General features: G+C 37.9%; 2 protein-coding genes across 2 annotated transcripts in view; one reads left to right on the top strand and one right to left on the bottom strand.

Annotated features, from left to right (window-relative positions):
* The window catches only part of PPAT (phosphoribosyl pyrophosphate amidotransferase), a 35,835-nt gene extending 16,123 nt beyond the window's left edge, over positions 1–19,712 (bottom strand). The window contains exon 1 of the mRNA XM_006198149.4: positions 19,433–19,712. Within this exon, the coding sequence (XP_006198211.1) occupies positions 19,433–19,560 (128 nt within the window). The 5' untranslated portion in view covers positions 19,561–19,712. The remainder of the gene's footprint in view (positions 1–19,432) is intronic.
* The window catches only part of PAICS (phosphoribosylaminoimidazole carboxylase and phosphoribosylaminoimidazolesuccinocarboxamide synthase), a 38,415-nt gene continuing 14,188 nt past the window's right edge, over positions 335–24,561 (top strand). The window contains exons 1-10 of the mRNA XM_072943529.1: positions 335–716; positions 4,966–5,052; positions 6,821–7,255; positions 8,359–8,448; positions 13,321–13,392; positions 13,898–14,269; positions 14,592–14,657; positions 16,726–16,862; positions 20,383–20,449; positions 24,322–24,519. Coding sequence (XP_072799630.1) covers positions 335–716; positions 4,966–5,052; positions 6,821–7,255; positions 8,359–8,448; positions 13,321–13,392; positions 13,898–14,269; positions 14,592–14,657; positions 16,726–16,862; positions 20,383–20,449; positions 24,322–24,519 — 1,906 coding nt within the window. The remainder of the gene's footprint in view (positions 717–4,965; positions 5,053–6,820; positions 7,256–8,358; positions 8,449–13,320; positions 13,393–13,897; positions 14,270–14,591; positions 14,658–16,725; positions 16,863–20,382; positions 20,450–24,321; positions 24,520–24,561) is intronic.

Here is a 24,561-nt window from a genome sequence, read left to right as displayed (position 1 = left end):
GTTTCCATAACAACTTAAAAAAATCATATAGCAAATTAGAGTGAATTATATAAGAAAAGACATAAACCAATAAAAGTTTTCTTTCCCTTTTGTGTCAAGGGTAATTTTTCCTTGAAGCTGAAATGAATAACAACAGGAATCATTTCGGTCCAGGCTTCTTTAATCACAAAGCCTGCTTATTTGGCAGTTTCTCAAGTTACTCCCCTCAGGCAGCTTGAACCAGTTAAACTAGATCCTTTCAGCTCTTTAGAGCTTATTGACAACCAGCCGTCTGGTTTCCTAGGAAACAAAACCTTGGCTAGAAATAGTGAATCATTTCCAGGTCACTTTCAACATGGAGAGTGGAGCAGGAAAGCACTGGACTGAGGATGAGGTTAAAGCTCTGCTAAGTGTCTGGGCAGAAAAAAATGTACGAAAACAACTTTATGGAACACTGAGAAATAAAGGAGTATTTCTTTATATTGCTAAAAGGCTGCAAGCTCTAGGAGTACACAGGGACTGGAAACAGTGCCGGGCAAAGTACAAAAATCTTAAATATGAATACAGAACTGTTAAATACGCCCACAACTCTGGAGACAGCTCTAAAACTATGAAGTTCTTCCACGATTTGGATGCGATCCTGCAGTATGAACCTGCCACACAATTAACAGAGGAAGATGCAAATAGCAGGTGCCTGGCAACGCTGAGCCAAAGTCCAGCTCCAGAGACCATTGAAGGTAAAAAGAAAAAGTACCATTCTTTTGTTTTTATCTAACAAACTGTAAGAGAACCAGACTTCTGAGTCCATATGATAAATATAGCCTGAAATATCAAGGTTGAGAAAAACCGACCTTTATGTATATGCTATTTTGCACGAGGTAAAAATTAATTTTAAAAAGTTTAAATACCACCATTTAAAAAATCTGTAAAATACAGGAAAAACACATTAAAATGCCACTAACTGCTACTGCCAACTGCTCCTTACCCATGTCTGATACGGTTTTTGGAAAATGGATTGGGTTCTGAAAACAACTTAAGTTTTAATTTTATAAGAGTGGTGAAAAAAAAAAATTGCTCAACTGTTGTTTTCCCACAGCTCCAAACAAGACAGAAATTTCTGCTCTATGGCTTTTTGTTTTGTTTTTTTAATATTTCCTGTCTTTTATTTATTTTTTTTGAGGAAGGAGGAGGTAATTAGGTTGATTGATTGATTGATTGATTGATTGATTTTAATGAAGGCACTGGGGATTGAACCCAGGACCTCGTGCATGCTAGGCATGGGCTCTGCCACTGAGCTATATCCTCCCCCCTCTGCTCTATGTTAATGTTCCCATTTTCCTAAATGTATAAATAAAAGCACTAAGATACTAACAACTGATAGAGAACTTCATTACTTCTTTGGAAGACCAGCTCAATTTTAACAGGAAGTAAAACAAATAGATTTGACAGATTAAATGATTTATGATTAAATGATTTAAAAACAGGCATACCTCAGGGTACTGCAGGTTTGGTGCTAGACCTCTGCAATAAAGCAAATACTGCAATAAAGCGAATTTTTTGGTTTCCCAGTGCATTTAAATGTTTACACCATACTGTAGTCTATTAAGTATGCAACAGCATTATGCCTGAAAAACGTACATACCTTAATTTAAAAATACATCATTGCTAGACAAATGCGAACCATCGTTTGAGCCTTCAGTGAGTTGCAGTAGTAACATCAAAGATCACTGACCACAAATCAGCATAATACAATTAAATGGTTTGAAATATCACGAATTACCAAAATGTGACACAGAGACCCAAAGTGAGCAAATGCTGTTAGAAAAATGGCGCTAATAGGCTTGCTTGACACAAGGATGCCACAAACCTTTAATTTCTGAAAAACAAAAACAAAAACTCCCCCGCAATACCTGCAAAGGGCAATGAAAGGAGGTATGCCTTATTAAAACAAGTTTCCTGACCTGCTGTGTTGTGAAGATTCTACTATTCTACTATTTATGTAGAATTTGCTCAGTACCTATGGAAGCCGAATGCATCACTAGGCAAGTTGGGGAAATCAAAGGCAGTAATGACATTCCTCCCATGGTCAAAATCTCACAGTTGCTTTTTTTTTGCGTTAAACCATCTTTAATGCTTGTATCACATATTCAAAAATAAAACTAAATTAGGGTCTTACGTGTTCAGTATTTTACATTCAATTATGGTTTGTTTTCTTTCTTTTTTAAAAAAACAACTTATGGTATAATTTCTGTGTGGTAATCACAGTTGCTGTTTTTAAGAGCAGAGTTGTTCAGTTCAAAATCTGTAATACCTACTGTCTGTGTACACCATGTGCAAAGCCCTGAGTTACATGCGTTCATCGATGTAACTCAGCAAGGAGGGAACTGTAGATAAATGTAACCCAAGACAAAGTGGTAAAATCAAGGTACCAAATGAGAAGGGGGTTAAAAGTGACAGGGATTACAGAGAACCTGGGTTATCTGAACTTCCTGTTTAAAACTCAATAATAAATTCTTTGGTAAAAAATATACCCAAACTTACATACTCCCTTTACACTTCTGATACTACACCAAATTCTGAGAAAGCTTTGCAGTCATTATCAAATTAAACAGTAACTACATTATTTTATGCAATCACTGTATTTCCCCTCAGTTAAAAAATAGAAATGTTTGAGATATCCTTGACTTTTGGTCAACCAAGAAATCCTTAAAAAAAAAAATCTACTGACATATTTAATAAATTTATCTCTCTGCTCCATTCTCATTACCACCATCCAAAACTTCATCACCTATTACATGGAATATTAAGATAACTTCTTACCTCTTCCCACATATCCTTTACAATGCTACTGGTTGTTGTTTATAAAATTTTTTAAGTTATAAAATTACAAAAACATTAGCATTTTGTCACATTAAAAATAATCTTTAAATTATACCCAGAATTAATCATAATCTAGGATTAATAGTTACTTAATGGTTCCATTGTTTTTGAGTGCATGTACAAGAGTTTAGGTCTTTGCCCCCTCATAGAAATGATGCTACAATATCTTTTGAGCATATTTAACATTATTACTTTAGGATAGACTATCAGAAGTTAAATTTCTGGTCAAGAGGGGTATGATTACTTTGAAACATATTGCTAAAATAATTGCTTTAAAAAAACTGTATTAACAGTGCCCCTTTTACAGAACCCTGTAATACAATATTACGGGGTGAAGTTGAAGGGAGGAGACACTTTGCTAATTTAATAAATAATGGAGTATGCTAATTTAATAAGTACAAGCTATGTACAGTGGTATATGCAATCAATAACTTTTTACTTTGCATCTGTTTAATTATTAGTGCTGTGGAACATTTTTCTACGTATATAGTCAGTTTTATGAATTGACTGTTCATGTCAGCTGAGGTCTTAGAAAACTTGCATGACCTCTTTGGCCTTACAATTTTGGCTGATTTTTCTTTGATCTACAAAAGTCAACAGTTTTAACATAATCAAATAGTTTATTTTCTAAGGTTTAGAAAGCCCTCCTTTCTCCAGGTCTGATTCATTTATAATGTCTTCTGGTTTTACTGTGGTGGAACCAGCAGAATGTTCAATAGTGTATGGTAAAATGAAGAAGGGAAGAAAATGAATGTGCCTTTTCCACTGTTGGGCTCAACCTAATTTATGTAAGTGTCTAAGGACAAAGAATCCGGTCCCCTGTTAGGCAGCAGGTAGCCTGACCGAGTCTTGGCAAAGGACTCAAATACAAACTCTAAGAGGCTTCATGTTCTGGAAATTATAATCACCCTCAACCTCAGAATACCGTTGGCCTACTGCCGCTTCCCTCAGTGATCAAGCTTGCACTTTATTTCCCTCCTGTTACTTTATACAAATGCACATTAGGAGTAATGATTTCAGAGTTTCAGTTTAAAATCTCCAGGGCATGAGGCCCTGCATACAATTTTGAGATTCATGCTAGGAATGATCAACTTCAGAAAAAAACAAAAATCCCTGGAGAGAGAACTTTTCTTTTTTGCCCACACCTGTATTTTCAGCTCCAGAACCTTCTCAACAAACAAAAGTAGGCCCTAAAGCAGGTAACAGACTAACAAACCCTACCTTTCCTTACTATTCTCATCATCAGGCTTGGGTGTTAAATTACCTGGGTATATCAGTGTCCTTCGTTCTTCTCTCTAAAGAGAATTCTTAATTAACTTCAGATTTTTATTTTCCATGTTTCTAACTAAACCCAAAACATTCCCGAACTGCAATTTAGCCTCAAATAATTATGAAACCTGACTTAAAATTCAACAATTTTTACTTTGATTTTAAATGAATGTTTATGTCTTTGAAATCATACCTAACATTTGATCTCCTAATGTAGAATATAATGCTATTTCTGCCACTCAGTAAAACAAAATTAGAAAAACATGTGGAAATGATACAGGAGATCAAGGAGGGACGTCTTCATTTTTCAAGGCTGGTGTGGTTCTTTTAAATGACGTTCCTTGGTCCATTTAGTCAAAAGTTAGATTAATTTTTGTAAAGTTTAGTATGTATCAATCAACTAATTACATAAGATACATATAAACTCTTAGCTACTTGACCATATATGCCAATAAAGCAAGATTTTCTGATGATCTCATTGCAGGATTTCTCTTTTCACATTACTAGTATCACTTATACTGCTTGCTATGTTAAAGCACCTAAAATACAAATATAAAGAAAATACCTCAAACTAACTACAATCATCTCTAGAAACTTATAAAATTGACAGACAATTCTAGTGGAAATTCAAAGTGTCAATGGGAAGAAATTTGATTTCTCTTCATATATATAAATATTTAAACTGTATTATATCACTTTATTACCAAATGTTTACCATAAATCCATAATCCTTCATGAGTATGATCAAATTCAGCTCAAAGTATTAGCATGATCAGTTACTAATCCAATTTTAATTTTCCTTGGTACTTATTTTTAAAATGACTTCTCTCTTTCCAGGCAAAATGTCAGTTACATTAGCAGACAAAGAAGACATATCAGAAAATCCTTTACTTTTGGTTTCTCATATCAGACCAATGGAACTGGGTAGGTATAGTATGGTGGGCCAAAAATATAATGAAATTGATCCAATTTCAAACTGGAAAGTAAAGCTGGTTTCAAATCTGAGAAAATGGATGATTTTTTCCTGATAGAAACACTTAGGATTAAATTATGTTTCCCTCTTTTTTACCAACCTATACTAAAAAAAATCATTTCTAGAAGGGGAGGGTATAGCTCAGTGTAGAGTGCATGTCTAGCATGCATGAGGTCCTGGGTTCAGTCCCCAGACCTTAACTAACTAACTAACTAAATAACTCCGATCACCTCTCCCCTACCCCTCCCCGCAAAAAAAAAGGGGCGGGGGATGTATTGTACAATATGGGGAATATAGCCAATATTTTGTAATAACTGTAAATGGAAAGTAACCTTTAAAATTATATAAAAAATACAAAAAATCATTTCTAAAACAAATGATTTCTTTAACAAAATGTAAATTGCCTGGAAATATTAGCCTTCAAATTTCTAATGTCTATTCCTTAAATACAGTTAAGGAATCTGATGGCCAAAATTACACATAGTGGGTGCTTAATATTTAATGAGCATGACTTTAGCATTCCTGGGGTCTAAGACAAACAGAATTTTACATTTGAAAGCAAATAATATCAAATCTATAATGAGGTCAAGGATGATTTTATTCACCTGAAAAGTCAAAGTAAATACCCTTCTTGCTTCTAAATTCTTATTGAAGGCTAATCCAAGTAAGAAAAAACATTGAAAAGCATCTCAAAACAAAGATATTAAATACACCACAAAATAAAAACAACTTCCTACCTCAGGGAAAGGCTATAGTGTTTTTTAATGACTTACATTATAGATGAAGTCTGAACTACCGTTTTATTAAACATGAAATCTGAGAAAAGCAAGATAATATGGCTGTTAAATAACCAATATAATATCAAATAATGTTACCATAAAACGAGTTGCAAAACTGTGCCAGAGATCAAACACAAAGGCACTATGTTATATTAAAGGATTTATAACTAAGTGGAGATATCCTGCCTAAGACATGAAATTTCTGGCACATTTCCTTGCATTAAAGGAACATAATATTTCACTTAAAATGGCATTAGATCTTTAACCAGTGAGACAACTTTTATTTTCACAAAGTAAAATATTTTCACACAGAGTAAGAAGCACCAATTATCAGTGTGCCTCTTCCAAGCCCTTTACCCACAAGTAGTCTTGGCTCTCAACCCTGAACTGCATGCTAGAATCACAATCTGGGGATGAAGGGTGAGGGCAGCAGTTTATAAAAGCTCCCCAGGAGGTTCTGATATGTAGCAAATGGAAACCATTAGATAAAGAAAAAGAATGCAAAGAAAATGAATTGCTCACACATATCACAAAAAAATTGTCTTCAATGAGCCATTTTCTTACATAATTTTATTGCTTTCTACAAGTAAATACTACAAAATTACATATTCAACTTTGATCATATACTGACAGACACTCCACATACTGAAGGAGTGGGATGGAAGAGAAAGAAATGATGGAGAAGAAAGATGATCAAAATGTAACTAATTAAAAACACAACTTTATTAAAGCCAGTCACTGTTATAATAAGGAATAGATTCAGGCTCTGTACTTCCATTTCCCAAATAGTTTGAGAGAAAAACTAAACCATGATTCGTAGTCCATCTCCTATGGAGAAAATTACTTTCTTTACTAATCTTGCATCCCATTATTTATCTTGTGTGATGTAAGTAACCCATATATATATACATATCTCTCTCTCCCTTATCATCTGATCCAGGTAACTCTACACCAATAATGGAACCCCCAAATAATCCAACTTTTATTCCAACTGTAGCAAATGAAGGAGGAAAGCACTGGACTGTGCCAGAAGTCAGGGCTCTAATAGGCATCTGGTCTGACAGAGGCATACAACGACAACTAGAGAGAACAGTGAGAAATAAAAGGATATTTGAACAAATTGCTGCCAAGCTTCAGAAACTTGGAATCGACAGACATTGGAAGCAGTGCAGGACAAAGTACAAAAACTTAAAACATGAGTACAAGACTGTAAAAATGGCTCAAGACCTAGGCATGACCAGGAGTATGAAATTTTTTACCGAGCTGGATGCTATTCTGGGACACAATAAAACAGAAAAATCACAAGGACAGAAATCCCAAGATGAAGAGCAAGCCACAGGATATGCCCACATGAAAGCAGAAGAGGACCAGCCAGGTAGGAAGGCAAAAAGAAAAGTAATCTTAACATTATGTAACCATACAAAAAAAGCCAGTAACATGAATATAGTCTAAGTTACATGGATTTCATTAAAAATCTTTTCAACAAGCTAATTATTCAGTTTATTACAAAACAGATTTCATATATATTTGATCTCCCCCAGATGGAGAATAGTACAAAAATTACACAAAAGAAGGAAATAAAATTTGATTTCCAGAAGTTTAAAGAGACCAATTTTAATAAAGAAAAAAATGCAACTCTAGATGGCAGAACTTAAAGCAAGTTTTCATATCAAGTGTGATACATTGTGAGTAAGCAGAAAAAGGGCACTGAAAAACTTGCAAAAATACAAAGCCTTTGAAGTTTAAGTTCTGGGACCCTTCAGAAAGTTCTTTAAAATGAGTTTAACCCAAAGGATTGAGATACAATTAACACAAAGACATTACAGCATGAAATAAACTGAGTTCTAAACCAGGAGTCAGGAAATCCAAGTTCTAACTCAGACTCTGTGGAACTTTAAACCGTCTTCTCTAGACCTGACTCTGTAAAATGGGGGACTGGACAAGACATTCTTAAAGGCCTGCACTACCCATGATGTTTCTAGATCTTCACGTCCACCTTAAATGATGCAGTCCTAGTAAGAGTATGCATCTAGGAAAAACAGGGAAATGATAGAGTTAGGATTGGGAATAGTGGAGAGAAGTCCTAACATGTGTTACTGGTTGACAAGAAAGAAACTGGCCTACTGGGGAACCAGACATCTCCCCCACTAAAATTAAAATCTAAAATGACTAGCAATAAAACAGCCCAACAGCAGTGGCATGATTATGTTCACACAGTCATTGCTGGAGGTGCAGCTGAAGATGACCCCACCGGTTATGTCAGAAGACCTAGTTAGGGACTTACAACACCAGATATTTATAGTGACCCAAGACTAAAAGATGTTTAAGGGTGGGGAACCTAAACTACAGAAAAGCAAACAACCACAGTCTTTAGTGTTAGATTCACTCTAAAAGGGAAAATAATACATTAGAATTTAAAACTCAGTTCTGAAAGTGAATAAGAAACAAACCACCATGCCTCCTACCATGTTCACACAGTCATTGCTGGAGATGCAGCTGAAGATGACTTGGTCAGTAATACGCCAGTAGACCTAAGAGAGACAGATATGAAACAAAGCCCTGGCACAGGTAAAAAAATATTCTTTGTTTTTTTTGTGTGTGACAAAATACGATTATAAGATGTTGCTACAGACTGAACTGTGTCAACCTGAAATTCATGTTAAACCCCTAACCTCTACTGTAATAGCATTTGGAGATGGGGCTTTTAGGAAACAATTAAGTTTAGAAGAGGTCATAAAGGTAGCCTTTAAAATATTACATATTATATATATTATACTATAGCTACAATATCTAGGATGGTATTAAGTTATAAGAATATATACAAGAATAGAATGTTACAACATTATGTGAAGGATTGTTGGATGATACATTTCCAAAATACAGAAATGGAAGGTGGAAATTATTAACGACAGTAAAGTTGCCTATATCTGATCAGGATCATCTGGGAACTTACTCAAAATGTAAATTCTTGGGCCCCATCGAGAATCAGAAACTCGGGTTGGGGCCCAGCAATCTGTCAAGTTCTTCAGGTGATTCTGATACATGCTCAAGTCTGAGAACGACAGCCCTGTGGCACAGGGTACTAAAGCGATGGACTGTTTCCAATCTGATGGTTTGTCTTTTACACAAACCAAAATTGGGGGAAGAGGGGATCACTGAGCCCCGAAGCAGAAGCCTCGCAGTCAGAGACCTAGCACACAGTCTTTGAGTTCAAAGCTGCATACAGCCTTGTAAAGTATAGAGACCAATGCTGATTAAAATAACTAGGCAGTCAAATTCCTCACACTGTTGGCAAACTTCAGATTAAAAGCTTAATGGGAAAAGGGAAAGCTAGAACACTGATAGGTGAAAATAAAGAGAAATTAAGGAGACTAACTTGATAGGCTAACTAACCTGCAGATGACTAGGGGCATGACAACAAATGTAAGCAAAGCTCTGTGCTCTTAGATTTCTTAAGGTATCATCACAATGACCTGTGTCATTAAGAGTTAAAATCAGATTACTACATATAGTGTTTAATAAGATAGAAAGATTTCCATGGAAAAACTTAAAAAGCTTTAGCATTCAGAAGATTTTAGCTTATTAGTCCTCTGGAAAACTCACTTAAGTACTACACCTCTTTATACTTTTTTATATGTAAAAGGAAAATATTAAGCCAGATGTAAATGGGTAGGTTTTAAAAAAAACTGCTTGGTATGTTTACACATTAGTATGGAATATATTTAGAAAATATGAAACAGGATATATTTACAGTTCTTCTAGAAATTATGTTATTTTAAACTTTAAAATGAAAATAAAAACCAAGAAAGGTATTAACCCACATGGATTCCTGCAGCTAAGTACATGAAAAAAATTTAAATAGCAAGTAATTTTAGGCACACTTGCAATATATACCTCTTGATGCTCAAATCACCACTCCACTATTTAGAAGATTGTTCTGTTGAGGTTTATCTTTAGGAAAAATACTGTTGGACATTGCTATTGCTCCATATTGTTAACCTTGACACTTGGTCCTAAAACTGATCTCCCAAAAGCAATCTCTTTCCTATCTTAAAAATATGCCACAAGCATTTTCTTCTTTCAAATAAAAATCCATTTGAGCCGTAGACCCTTGTATTCTGGTTCCCAACTTAGAACTCCTGGAGATTTTGGTTTAGTATATGTTGTAGAGTGGGTTCAGGCATTTGCAGTTTGGGAGAAGATCGCCAAGCATAGGCGGGTTGTCATGTTTTAGAGAATAAGACCAGCAGAGGTCTGAAGAGAGTACTACATATTTGATTCCATTTAGGGAAGAAAATTAGCTAATTCTGAAAAATTGCTTAAAGGATGAATGACCATTGCATAAAGAAGATAATCACTAGGAAGAATCGTAGAACTCTTAGGCTATGCCTATTACTTACACATTTCAGTAAAAAGAAATGGCCCATGAAAACTGAATAACTACTTCTTTGGATGTAAAATAATTAATTTTTCTCCCTTTCTGAGGCAAAGGCAAAAGAGGATAAAAGGAATCAGAAAGTTACCAGAGGATAAAGGACTGTCGCCTAGAGAGAAATCTGTATTGAACAATCTTATCAGCTACGTTATTTTCTGAGTAGGAGAAACTAAACTGCCTTAATTCGTCTCCAACACCAGCTGTTATTTAAATGAGGTGGAATTCTTCAGTACCTCGGTTATTGCAAGTCACTGCTTTCTAGTACAGGACAGTCAGAGGCTCAGAGGGGTGGAGACAGGCACATATATCTTACTGGAGGCCATGCTTATCATCAGCCTAAAAATTACAAGTGAAAGACTACATTGTTCTTTTAAGGATAATCTTAAAACTATTTTCCTTTTGGCTATAGTAAATTGTGTTTCCAAAATTAAAAGATACACTATCCTAGCAATTTAACAAAAATTAGCAATGTGATGGCCAGCAGAGGGCATTAAAGTATCTATTGTTAGTATCTAAGAAGGTATGCCAGGCATTTTGTGTTCTCCAATTCATAGACGGAAGATAGAAACTTTTCTTTAAAATGGAGTGTTTAATAAACACTTCTGTATATTTTGCAAACAATTTGGATAATCTTCACAGTAAAGTTATTAGACAAACTAATGTAGTCAAATGAAACACAATGTTAGAACTTCTAAAAATATTATAAACTAAGAAAAGCTCAGACATAGGTATGCAGATAAATTTAAATATAGGCAACTTGTTAATTTATTCTAATGAGGTGATTCAAGGTGGGTTTCTAGATAGCTTCAGGATGGTCACCAGAAAAACCACTCTTGTGATCAGAGCTGGAATTTAGGGTCAGCCTGATCTCCAGCAGGGGAGTGAGTTTGGAGACTGAGTTCAATCATGTGGCCAATGATTTAACTAATCATGCCATAATCGATCATGTCGATAAAAACTCTGGCTCAGAGGAGCTTCCTGGTTGAACACATTGATGTGCTAGGAGGGTGACACGCCCTGCACCTGGGACCCTCCTAGACCTTGCCCTGGGTATCTCTTCATTCGGCAGTTTCTGAGTTCTGTCTTTTACAATGAAACTGTAATCCTAAATACAGCACTTTCCTAAATTCTATGAGTTGTTCTGGCAAATTATTAAACCTGAGAAAGTCATGGCCCCTCCTGAATTTGAAGCCAGTCAGCCCTTAAAGCTTCGAAAGCTTCGGAATCTGATGTTAACTGTGGGTTAGTGTCAGATTGAATTGCTGTGCACAAAGTTGGGGTGGAAACATAAGAGACTAAAAGCTCCTCTTTCCTTAAAAGCTACTAAATTTAGGGATTTCTGCCCCCTCCTACGACATCTTATTTTCCAGGACTAATTACTCAAAATTTCTACATAATACCTAATATCTCCCTAAATGTTCCTATTTCCCAGAAGTAGGGCATGTGCCTGAGCCTAAGAAGTGACAGTTTTAGTCACTTAAGTAAAATGTTACAAACTCATATTTTGCTGAAATGAAACTTGGGTTTAAAGTTTACCTTGGACTTGTCCTCTCTAAAAAGTAGCCAGCGGGGCAAGGGTTGGGGAGGGGTTTGGGCACAGAAGGAGGTGGTGGGTTTAGTTATAAAAGGGCAACCAGAGGGATCCTTATGATGTTGGAACTGTTGAGTATCTTGACCCTGATGGTAGACACATAGCACAGGGTGGATATAGCTCAGTGGCAGAGCACATGCTTAGCATGCATGAGATCCTGTGTTCAATCCCCAGTACCTCCATTAAAAAAAAAAAAAAAGACACGTAACTACATAAGTGACAAAATTATTACAGAACTTAATACACACATGCAAGCACACACACACATGTTCACAAAAGAGTACAAGGAAACCTGGGGAAATCTGAATCAGAGTGGTGGATTGTAACAATTCCAGTATCCTTGATTTAATAGTATATATGGTTTTATAAAATGTTACCATCGGAGAAAACTAGGCAAAGTGTAGAAAGGATATCTATTATTTCTTACAACTGCATGTGAAATCTACACTTATCTCAATAAAACTTACAATTAAAAAAAAAAGTAGCTTGTTAGGTGGCTCCAGAATACAACCTGTCATTTGAGATCTTGACATTGCTAGGGGGCTAAACTTCAGCCTAGTCTCATGGTCCAAACACGTCCTCAATAAGAAGATCTGGTCCTATCTTGTCGTAAATCTCCACTCATTGCTGCATATGCTTACTGCCCTCTAACCACCTTTTGCTTCACATGTCTATTAGTACAAATCATTGTCTAATTTTACAATAATCATTACAGGCAACTGCATAGACACCTATATTTAGTCACAGGATTTTTTTTTAAAAGTCCCAGTGTATAGGAAAGTACAGCTGAGATAAAAGAAGACTATCACAGCACTGCTATACTTCAACACAGCAATCCAACATATGCATAAGAGGAGGTGCTTTCCCCAAATTACAGACAGCTGACATTCTATTCATATACTGCCCCACTAGAATAAATCACTGTTATATTTGCCAGGTTAACCATTTTAAGTTCCTTAAAATGTTTATCATCTGTCTGCTGTTAACATCTCAATGTGAAAACTGCTCAAACCATTTAATCTCAGGGTCTTTTATTCCTTTGTATGTATTGCAGTAATTAGTTACAATGGGGATCAAATGAAAAAGGAGTTCTAAGAGCTCTCTGTCAAGCATTAAAATGTAACAATGAAAGATATTACCAAAATGAGTCACAAAGCACTTTCATACTCCCAAATAGAGCATATGGTCTCATCACTTTTAGGGCAGAGTACTTCCAATATTTTGGTTGGTAGTGAATCCTACAATGCCATTTAAAATCTGGTTCGAGATGGCAAATGTTCTTGGCTTTGAGGTTACAGTTTTGATCTTGGGATCCAGCCTTACTACTTTTTTCAACATAATCTTCAATCGCAAAAGTAGGTTAGGCTTCTGTGAACAACAAATTTAAATAGATTTTCTCTTTGTTTTTTGACAGAGGAAAACACTGTAAGTACTGCCTCAGAAGAGGTGGGCGGCCCCATAGCACCACAGAGTATCACTGGGTCAGGTAACGGGTCTAAATTGTTCTATTTTTAATGCTGTTGATGTTTAAATTCTAACATACACCAGTATAAATAGTTATAGGAAAGATCTCTATTATGTATTATCCCAAATGCCTCATTATACCTGAGTTGGTAGAGAATGTGGTAGGGGAGGAAAGAAACTGTCTATTTCTACTTCTTACAAAAAAAAATTTAGTAAATACCAAGACTCTGTATTCATAAATATCCAGTGCAGAGTACATATTAATAAAAAGCAGCTAAACTATTCCCACTAATACTGGGGACTAGTCTGCCTTATAGTTTAAATACATATTTATTTTATTTGAATATGAATGTATGGGAAAAAATTTGACCCTCATATTGAAATGATTGTAATTCTCAGTGCTTTACGTCAGTTCAGGTTGTTTTAATGAATGATGTTCAAATACCTCTAAGATGCATCTCTAAGTCTAAATAATCTCTAAGATGTATCTCTAAATCTGAATAATTGTAAATAACGTTGGTTTACAGGTAGTCATATTCCTTTAGAAGATGCTAAAAGTCATTTACAGATTATAACAGTGAGCGACACAGAGGCTGGAAGACACTGGTGTGACAATGAGGTCAGAGCACTCATACACATATGGTCTGATGAAAAAATTAAGCAAATGCTTGAAGGGGCCACAAGAAACAGAGAAATATTTGAGGAAGTTGCCAGAAGATTAATGCAGTTTGGAATAGACAGAGACTGGAAACAATGTCGTACCAAATACAAAAATTTAAAATATGAGTACAGAGTTTTACAAAAGAAAAACGGCAACCCTCAAGGAAAAATGAGATTTTATGAAGAAGTTGATGGCCTCCTAAGACGATCATCTCTCAGAACTACCAAATGGAAACATGGTAACTTTGGAATTAACCTTTTTAAATAAAAATTCTATGAACTTCTCTCTTTGCATTTAACTTAGCAAGAAATTCTTCAATAATAAATTCCTAACACTATTTTATGTTCAAATGATCCCCCAAATTATTATAAATCACATAGCTAATACAATCAAGAATTTCAATTTCTTTTCAAACCTTGTACCAAAATATTCCTAACTCTTAAACTCATTTTTCATCTGTCCAATTGCTTAAGTGTTCTAACTTTAGTGTACTTGAATGCTCGAAGACTAATGTATTTTAGATGATGTCATATAATGATTCCTATGTTCTTTTATTTAAGAATTATTTGAAGGTCGTACCAAAAACTCAAGAACTTTGAGCATCAAAAGAAAAGCACATGAAGATGGTAAGAGTCTGAGAAATGCCAAGTTTTTCCATATTGAGAAAAATTTCTGTAGCTTTTTCCTGATAACAGAGACATTTATTGCTGTCCTTGACAAATTAGACTTTACTGTTTATGAGCTGTGTGAAAGCCAAAAATGCTGAAAAATGATTTCTTTCCTAGTTCATTAAGATTGAAAAGTAACAAAGTAAATGGAAACTTTCCCAGATCAGAAATTTCTGCACAACTATCCATTTATCATGAGCCTTTAATTATTTACACTTTTCAGAGACTGCTATCAGAAGACTAGGATGTAAAAGGAAAAATCCCCACAAGCTAGTAAGTTCTGAATTTGGTTTTCTCCAAAGGTAGTTAGCAATGGGTGTAACATTTTAATAATTCTAGAAATAAGCCAAACTCAGAAGCCAACTAATTATATGAGCTGAAATTCTCAACTGACCCATTATAAGCATCAGAAAAGGTAATATAATGTAGCATAAAGAAAAATGTAGAATATAAGAAAAAACACTCAACTCAGAAATCAGAAAACCTGAGTTCTAGTCTCTCACTGACCCAAAAAACTCAACATGCAGCATCTTGACTGCATCTCTCTGGATCTCTAAGATAATCCAACTTTAGCATTTTATAGATCTATAATATAATTTATCGAATTGTTTTGTATTCACATCAATAGTTGAAGAGCTCAACTTTTACAAAGTGAAGACACCTGTGTAACCACCATTCAACTCAAGAACTGAAACATAAGCAGCACCCTCGTGGCCTCCCAGTCATTAATCATCCTTCTGGCCCCCATAAAGGTTATCCATATTCTGACTTCTGTCACCACAGATTAGCTTTAGAATCATACAATGTTTTTTTTCTTTAGCATGTACTTTTTAATGTCAAGATTCTTTCACATAGCATTGTAAGATTCATCCATGATTTTACTTGTAGAAGGAGTTCGTTCTTTTTTTATTGCTGTAGAATATTCCATTATAGGAACATACATCCTTTATCCACTCCACTGCTGGACATTTCCTATGCTTCCAGATTGGGGCCATGATGAATAATGCTGCTATAAAAATTCTTGTGCATGTCTTCCAATAAACATATGTATGCATCTTTGTTGAGTAGACACCCAGGAGTGGGATGCTGGGTCATGGGGTATGCATATATTCAGCTACTGTTCTAAGCACTTTACATATATTAATGCATTTAATCTCCACCACAACTCTTTGAGATACATGCTGTCATTATCCTCAGTTTAAAAAGGAGGAAATAGAGGCATTAAGAAGTCTATGCTGTCAAAACAGTTGCTCCAGTGCCTCTATGTGAGAGGCAGGGATCACATCAGCCCTGTGTGGTACAGAATTCCTAGTGTCTACCACGGCACCTTGCACATACACAGCAGGAGCTCAACAGATCTTTTTTGAGTTAAGTATTAGAGAATAGCAGGAATCCACTGCCCCTCAACCCTACCTGACAACCCTTATATCTCAAGTGAGCTGAAAAATTTTCTCCATTTTTGGACACTAATTACAAATGAGTTGCCCCATCTTTGCTTTGTCTTAATGCTCTTTATTATCTATGCCACTGCAAAGGGAAATTGCTACAGATTAATCACAAAAATGATCACTCCCAATCCACTGACTCTGTGCACTGGACCTTTAAATATATAAGTATAGCCCAGCAGGTGAGAAAACAGACTCAGAAATTAGAAGACTTCCCCAGGATCAAACTGATGTTACTAGGAATCTTGGCACTAGATTTCAAGTCCTATGTGAAAGAGCTGTTCCCAGTACTGACCAGAATGACAAAGCAGGAGTACTTTGAGACTCTTGGGGATAAGTCACTTTTCCAACCAAGGGAATGTAAAACACTATAGGAATGTAACATGTTTGGTCATTATTTCTAAGAGATAAAAGTCCAAAAAGTTAACCCCAGCCTTAATTTAGCAACTCAAAGCAAGTTCTCTGATAAGCTACTCATGTGTTCTCTAACAAACTAAATGAAGATCACTGGGAACTAATTCCATAGGTTGGTGAGTCTCACAACTGCTTTCCTGTGATAATTTTATATACTCTGTTTGCAGAACCAGAGTCTGTGTCTCCCAAGAAAACTGCTCCTGAGATCACTGCAAATCGGTTTCCTCAAAGAACAACAGAACCAAAAGATTCTACAGGATGTTTTTGCAGACAGGAAACCCCCTACATGACCCGACTTCATCAGGTAAATCTCATAAATTTTTAGAAGAGGTATGAAAATGGTTATCAGTTAGTTGTAGGGTTCAGTTCCTCACCCAAGGAAGTGATAATTCACTGAAGGACATTTTCATCTCCTAACTAACCAAGGAAAGGCTAACTAGTTGGTTCATGGGATAAATCTATGAAATTTTAGTAATTCCTTTTAGGGAGTCTTCAAATACATCCATGTCATTCTAGTCTCCATAAAATGTCACTGTGGTTTAAAGATGAAGATTTCTGATCTAGGGAGGGTGGGTGGTGTGGTTTGTCCAGAATCCTGCAAACCACTGAACTAATGTTTTCTGGACAGAAAAACCACTTGGTGATTATATGAATCTGGTGTGAACAAGCCCGCACACACAGCTCACAGCTGAATACGACAACTAGTTAGTTTAAAACTGAAAATTCCTCCTGACAGAAAGTAGAGCTATGGAATAAACTTGCAAATAGCCAGACTACTAAAAAGAAGTACTTCTGGGTGAGCCCATCTGGATTAATTGTCCAGTGCATGACTGTATAGCAACTGATTTGCTTTCATATATAAAATACATATTACAATTTTCAGCTACTCTGTTATCCCTAAGACTAAATTTGTTTAGGTCAGATTATGGCTAAGATAAAGACAGAACCAAATACAATGCAAAAGTGATAGAAATTTCATCTTCTAGATCCCATGTTTAGGAAGATAATGTATAAGTGATAAATTCTTTCATCAAAAAGGGAGGGGAAATCAACAGAATCTTGTTGTTTTAAAACTAACCATTGAGCGGATTGGGTTAAGGCGGTAAAGAGTCTTCTGCAAAGGACCACCACTTGACAGTACACTGTATATAACTGTATTAAGTTATGACAACCTATCTAGCCTTCCAGTTTTGACCGTCCTTCATTCAATGCCATATAAAAACATTATTTCTTAATCTTTGATCCCTACCTACCGGTTTAGAGTAGCAGAAGATTTTATCTTCCAGACATAAGGAAGTTTAATGTTCTTAGAATCAGAATCTGTTCCCCTAAAGGGTGAGGACTTTTGCTAATTTTACAGTTTTGAACTGGAAAAGATTATGAGCAAGAACCAGACCTCTCAGTGAACCTTAATGATTCTATGTCTACACAAGGAAAATCTGTTTTCCATTAATATCTTTGTTCCCCCAAAGCTACCTATTTCTTGCCATTGTTACTGAAAATATCACAAGGTCAATTTTCAATACCACAGTTTAACAAATAGTTGTTTGGTCAAATAAGCAGCCTGATAGAATCCATTTAATTTTCTCTATTCATAAAGTAATCACATTTATATTTTATTTTATTGCCTTTAGCTTGTAATTCTTTCACTTAAAAGCAACTGTAGGAAAGTGTATGTAACTAGGAATAAAGTTGTATTCATTAAAAAAAGAAACAAACAAAAAAACCCCCAAAAATCATCCCTTTTCTTCATGCACACATTTAAAGAAGAGAGCTTAGGATGAACTTTTGAGTTATTTAGCTAAAAAATAAATAGTTAAGCAAAAACACTACTTCTATTTTACGTTTGGTGAGGGAAAGCTAATCATTTGGAATGCATACTTATCGCTCCCATACTGCTGCTAAGTGTTACTGCCAAGTTTCTTAACTGTTCTAGAAGTTGTTGCTGAGATATTGCCTTATAGAAATTTTGTAATACGTTCACTGATAAATGTTAAACCTAGGTTTATATTCCTTAATCAGAGTGTTTATATCAACCTATAGTTAGTAAGAATTGGAAAGATCACAGAAGCAAAGTTACTTTTTAACTCAAAGGGATCTATGAGTTTTTCAAAATCAATGTGTATCTTGCCATATAAGAACTGCCCTCCTCTTTCTTGTAAAGAAGCAAGTTATTTTAGCGTTTTCTTACTGCCAGCCTTTTTATTCACTGTCTAAAACGTTTACCAATGAATCTTTTGCACATGCACTATTCCTTGTGATTGGATTGTTCTCAGTTAATTCAAATGAGAGCTGTAGCGGGTAGTTCCTCTTGAACACCAACTAACCCTGTTTTCCCGGGTTTGAATCCCTAAGTTCCCATAGCTGCGACAACGTTCAAATACACAATCTGCTCTATAGCTCTGCCCTGGCAAACAAAAGCTTGTGGTGGTTGGAGGCTCCGCGCGAAACCTGAGGGTCTTGTAGGTCCCGGACCAGCAGTCACTCCACACAATCCTATCAGCATCTCCAGGCTCTGGGAAATTAAAACCCGCAAGCAGCCGGGGAGGAACCCAATCGGACTAGTCCAAGCGAACAGAAGCCTTACAAACTGGTTAGACCCAAGAAGGGTACGCAACCCTGGAAGAAAGGGGAGAGCCCTTAAAGAGCATTAAGGGTTGCGGGAAACCCAGTGAAGTCTAGGGGGACAAGGAAGCACCCGCGCAAGCCTTGACAACCTGGTGGATGCCACAAGCAGATGCCGGTCCAGGAAAGAAAGAGAGGTCCGGCCTCCGGTCCTCAGGCATCCGCGAGATCACCAACTCGGGCCTCGGGAAGAGGCTCAGGCAGAGAAGCACACGCGCCGCCATCCCCACCCCTCGCCCAGCTGCTCACCGGTGCTGCAGCCCCACGAGTCCCAGAGTGATCACATGCGGTACATCCAGCTGCGTGGGCCACTCTCCTGAGGCGATGCACCCAAACACGCCACATTCCTCTCGGATCCCCGACTCTTCCAGCTCCATGTCGCCGCCGAAAGCACGTGGAGGGACCCGCCGCGGCGGCAGGGGTCTAAGCACCAACCAGCTGCCCGCTCGGCCTGGAAGCCTCAGACACTTGCGCCAGCTGCAGCCGCTCCCTCTACGGTGGCAGGACCCTCGCTACTGCGGCGGCGCTTGCTTTCCCGAAGTAAGAGTGATTAGCTCGCCCCCCGCCCCCTGCCCCGCCCCCGCGAGCCCACCAATGAGCAAGAACGGAGGGAGAGGCTCCGCGGCTGAGGGGCGGGGTCAAGGTTCTGTGGGGGTGGAGCTAGGCCTCCACCTGTCCCTGCGGGCAGCTAATTTTTCTGCACGTGGAAATCTTCGTTATATTCCAGCACCCAAGACTGGGTGATGAGACTACAGGGGTTAAAGTCATTTCTCTACCAGAGGATGTGAACTTTGCATGTCCCCTCCGCACATACTTTCCCCCGGCCGTCACTACTTGGTATACTCCAACCTATGAACCGCTCTCTTTGCAGAGGAGGGGGCTGGTCAGCGAGCTGCCGCAGGGTGGGGAGGGGCCGCCAGTGCGCGCCACTTTTCCTTTCTGCTGGAACAGCGCCTGCACGGGGAGGGGCACGGTCCGCGTCGCTGCGCCTGCGCGGCGGGAAGCCTCGGGCAAGTCGCCTGCTCCTTGAGTCGAAGTTCCTCAAGGTCCGCAGAGACCCCCGCGGTTCCGTCGCTGAGGTGGTGCTCAACGAGGCTGCGAGGGGGCGCTCTGGGGCACGCAGCCCGCCGGGGGCGTGTCTGTGGGCCGCACCTCCCTTCCCCGCCCCGTGAGCCTCTCTGATCACTCCTCTTTTCCAGAGTCCCGCCTCTGTTCCGAGCGCGGCCGCCGCCCCCAGCCCACTCCGGACAATGGCGACCGCTGAGGGTGAGTAGAGGCGTCCCCCGGAGTCCGCCGGGGACTCCCTGCCCTCCACGGTCTTCCCTCCCGCCGCCTTGAGCTCGAGGGCTAGACGTGGACACGTGCGCGCTCTGCTGCCCCGACAGCGGCCTTCCCCGGTTTCCCTGCACCCCGCCCTTCTAGGCTGCTGGGCGGGCGGGCACGTGGCCCGGGCGTTGCCGAGCCGTGCGTTGGAAACAAAGCGCTCTCGAGCGTCCGAACTTTCCGAAACACCCCAAACTGCCTTTGGGATGGGGAAAAGGAGCAAAGGGTAATTAGAACGAGAAATGTCCAGGGGTTGGAGAGGTGCCTGGAAATCGCATTTGCAATCAATAGATATTGCAAAACAATCACAGGAACTTCTGGTGTTTACTCTTCAAACTAAAGTCTTGCTTTTTCCCGTTACGTTAATAATAACCTACTATCCTAGAAAGTTAATAATTGACTCTTCTGAAAACTTTGCTATTTTCTGTCAAAATTTTGTGTGTGTTTTTCAGTCTTTTGATGCCAGTGATGGCTTTAGAGAGTTTCAAAACTACTAGGCAAAAATGTGTTCTTGCTTCACTTTGTATTTATCATATCACATATTTAAATAATCATTTTTGTCCACGAGTGATTAGGATCCTTGGGAGAGGTCGCTTGTGATATTTTTGCTGAAAAAACGTTGGGGTTTTTTCCCCCAATACCCTATTTTAAAATTTATGGTGAACCAAATTCCTTGTGTTGGCTGGTCAGTACATTCTCTTCCACATAGAAAAATTGAATTTAGGTAGAAAACTATAGACTAAATAAAAAGATCCTGATGATAAGTAACAGCTCCATAAAGTCAAGACGTTAGACCAGAATTTTCTTTGCCGTACCCCTAAACTTGTAGACCTCTAAAATCTTTGCTCTTCCATTCCTTCCATGTAAAATTTTTTGGGCAAGCTAATTTTTCAGAACTGTCACGTTTATGGTTTCTCAGTAGCACTTCCTTGCCCAAAAATGTTCGCTGGCAACTCAAAAGTTATTAAAATCCAGTCTGAAGAATCTTTCATTCACATCCTGTATACTGCTTTCTACCTCTTCAACTCTAACTTTGATTTTTCTCTCTTGTGAACCCTACCTAAGCCTACCTTCCAGTCAGGTTAATTCGCCATGTTTACTCTTCTATGTTTCTTTATGCTGATTCTTCTAGCACAATGCTGTCTAGTAGGAATATAATGTGACACTATATGTAACTGTGTTTTCTAGTAGCCACATTTTAAAATGTAAAAAGAAACAGGTGAAATGAATTTCAATGTTATTTTATTTAACCCAGTGTATCCAAAATAGTATTTCAACATGTAATCACTATAAAAAAATTTGTGATTTTTGCAGGCTTTTTCTTCACATTGAAATCCATTGTGTGTTGTGACTTAACTTACATCTCAGTTTGGAGTAGGCACATTTCAAATATTTCATGGTCACATGTGGCTAGTGGCTACCATATTGGACAGCACAGTCCTAGATGTTCTTAACTCTTATGTGTGGAAATTAAGTACTGAAAAGTACTTGTAAATTTCCAGTTTCATGAATTTTCTCAGTTCTCATCGATCTCTTCTGAATTCATCTGTGATTTTGTAGCAGGCATTTTGGCACTTGTAGCATATGTCTCCTATGATATTATCTTATGTTATTTCTGTCCATTAGTTGAAATTCCTGCCCTCTTTAATGATTAGGTAATAAATACCTATCAGCTAAACTGGGAGGGAGGGGCCATTGGTACAAACTTTCTTTTTCCTTTCATCTGACCTAGGCAACATCCTTGACTTTCCCTTCCCCAGTCCACCATATTGAATCAATTGTTATGAAAACTTTTACCTTTTAAGTATGTTGTCCTATTTCACTGCTTTTTCCTTAGACCAGGATATTTCTTGCCTGGATTGCTGCCACAGCATCCTAACTGTCCTCACAGTCTCTAGTTTTCTTCCACTTCACCTTTTCCTCATTTCATTCTCCACAAAGTAGCTATAATGATCTTTCTAATATAGAAACCTGTCATTTTATTGACGTGCTTAAAAGCCTGTTATTATGAGAAAGTCTAAACTTAAGTCTTAACGTGGCGGCTTATGAGACCTGAAGGATGAGTAGTGAAATGGAAGGGAAGGAAACAGTGCCCCAAGCCCAGGGAAGAGCATGTCGGGAAGCCTAAGCAGGAGGGGGAAATAGAGGTTCAGTTATGAAGTTGGGGTTCTAGGAAGGGAATAGAGAAATCTTAGTTTGGAGCACTAAGCCAAGCCTGTATCTTTGAAGGACCTTCAAAACCGTATCAGTGAGTCAAGGGGGATGGGGATTTATCCTGTAAATAAGGTACCCTGCAGTGGCAACTATCAAACTGAATTGTAACTGTTGTGTTTAATGGTTACCTTCACTAACTGGTGATATGACCCCTGCCCAGTCCTTCAGTGTTATCTCCTGGCCTTCCTTTCTTCTCCTTAGCTGGTGCCCCTGCCCTCCCTTCCCTGCCCAACACAGTGTATACACACACACAGTGCTCCACACATACTGAAGTTCTGTCATGTACTCTTAACCCCATGGTCTTTTTTCACCACCAGTACCTACCCCTTTCCCTCTTCTGGCTAAATTTTGATCATTCTTCACATCTCAACCTAATCCTCACTTAGTTCTAGACTTCCTTCTCTGATGTCTAGACATCAGAGGTTAGGTTAAGTGGTCCTGCTATGAACCTGTGATCCCAAAGTCTGTGTACTTCTCACGTTATACTTGCTATGATATCTTGTTAAATTTCAGCTTCCCTCAGACTCAGGTCACTTAAGAGCAGGAACTGGGTCTTATTTATTGGTACATCCCTAGTACCTGGCACATGGGCACTAAAACATGCTGAGAATGAGTCAGTATTCTGGGAGCATGAGGGGTAATTTCTCCTTTTGGAAATTTTATGTCAAGTTCCTAAACTCCTATTATCTCTGATCTTCGTCTAAATCATTCTTTCTAATGACTAGGGTCGACTTTTTGCATCTCATGACCTGCATCAAAATTAGGTTCTCTTCTCATGGTTTTCTGTAACAGTGAGGAGAGGAGATGAAGGGTAGGGGGTAAGAAAGCATGATTAGAAAAATAGAAGGGCTTCCAAATGGTCTAACTTCAGTGAGTGGAGGTGTCTCCTCTTGCACATTAACTGGAAATCAAGAAACCCATTTCATGGTAGAGTGCATGCCTAGCATGCACGAGGTCCTAGGTTCATTCCCCAGTATGTCCATTAAAAATAAATAAATAAGCCTGATTACCCCCCTCCCCCCAAAAGAAAGAAAACCTTCTGGCTGAACTTTGCCATTTTGCCTGCCATGGAAAGCCAAAGTCTGGAAAAATACAGCATTTTTTCCCCTAGCAAGTTAGTTTAGTTATTGTATTGTGAGTATATTGTATATATATGAAAATACTAGTGTAGTTATATTAATTTTAATGTATCTTAGCTAATTCTACTTCAGTTCTGCTATGAGGCAGGTTGATAGTGGGAAGAGCACAGAATTAGATACCAGATTTAGGGTTTTTCCTAGTCCTGCCATTTCCTAACCGTTCTTTTTCCTTTCATTTGACCTAGGCAACATCCTTGACTCCACCTTTTTGACTCTTAGTTTCCTAATCTCTATAATTATTTACATAATTATAATTTTTCACAAAATTATGTGAATGAAATGTGATGATGCATTGAAAATACTTTGTAGAGTATAAGGTTCTATGCAGATAAGTTAATTTTTATTAAAATTATTTAATTACTCTGTATGTTCACTGATTCATCATTTCAGATAACTTAGTCTCCTAAATTAACTTTAGGAAATTTTTTTCCAAAATCTGATGTTTCCATGTTATTTTCACAGTTTTGAACGTTGGTAAAAAACTCTATGAGGGCAAAACAAAAGAAGTCTATGAATTGTTGGATAGTCCAGGAAAAGTCCTCCTGCAGTCCAAGGACCAGATTACAGCAGGAAATGCAGCCAGAAAGAATCACCTTGAAGGAAAAGCTGCAATCTCAAATAAAATTACCAGTTGTATTTTTCAGTTGTTACAGGAATCAGGTGAGTGGCTCCCCCTACAGCCTCCTCCCTTTTGCATACGCC

This window comes from Vicugna pacos, chromosome 2 (genome assembly GCF_048564905.1).
Source record: "Vicugna pacos chromosome 2, VicPac4, whole genome shotgun sequence".
Taxonomy (NCBI): Eukaryota; Metazoa; Chordata; class Mammalia; order Artiodactyla; family Camelidae; genus Vicugna; species Vicugna pacos.
Note: the sequence above shows the minus strand (reverse complement) of the source record. Positions and strands in the feature narration are given on the sequence as shown.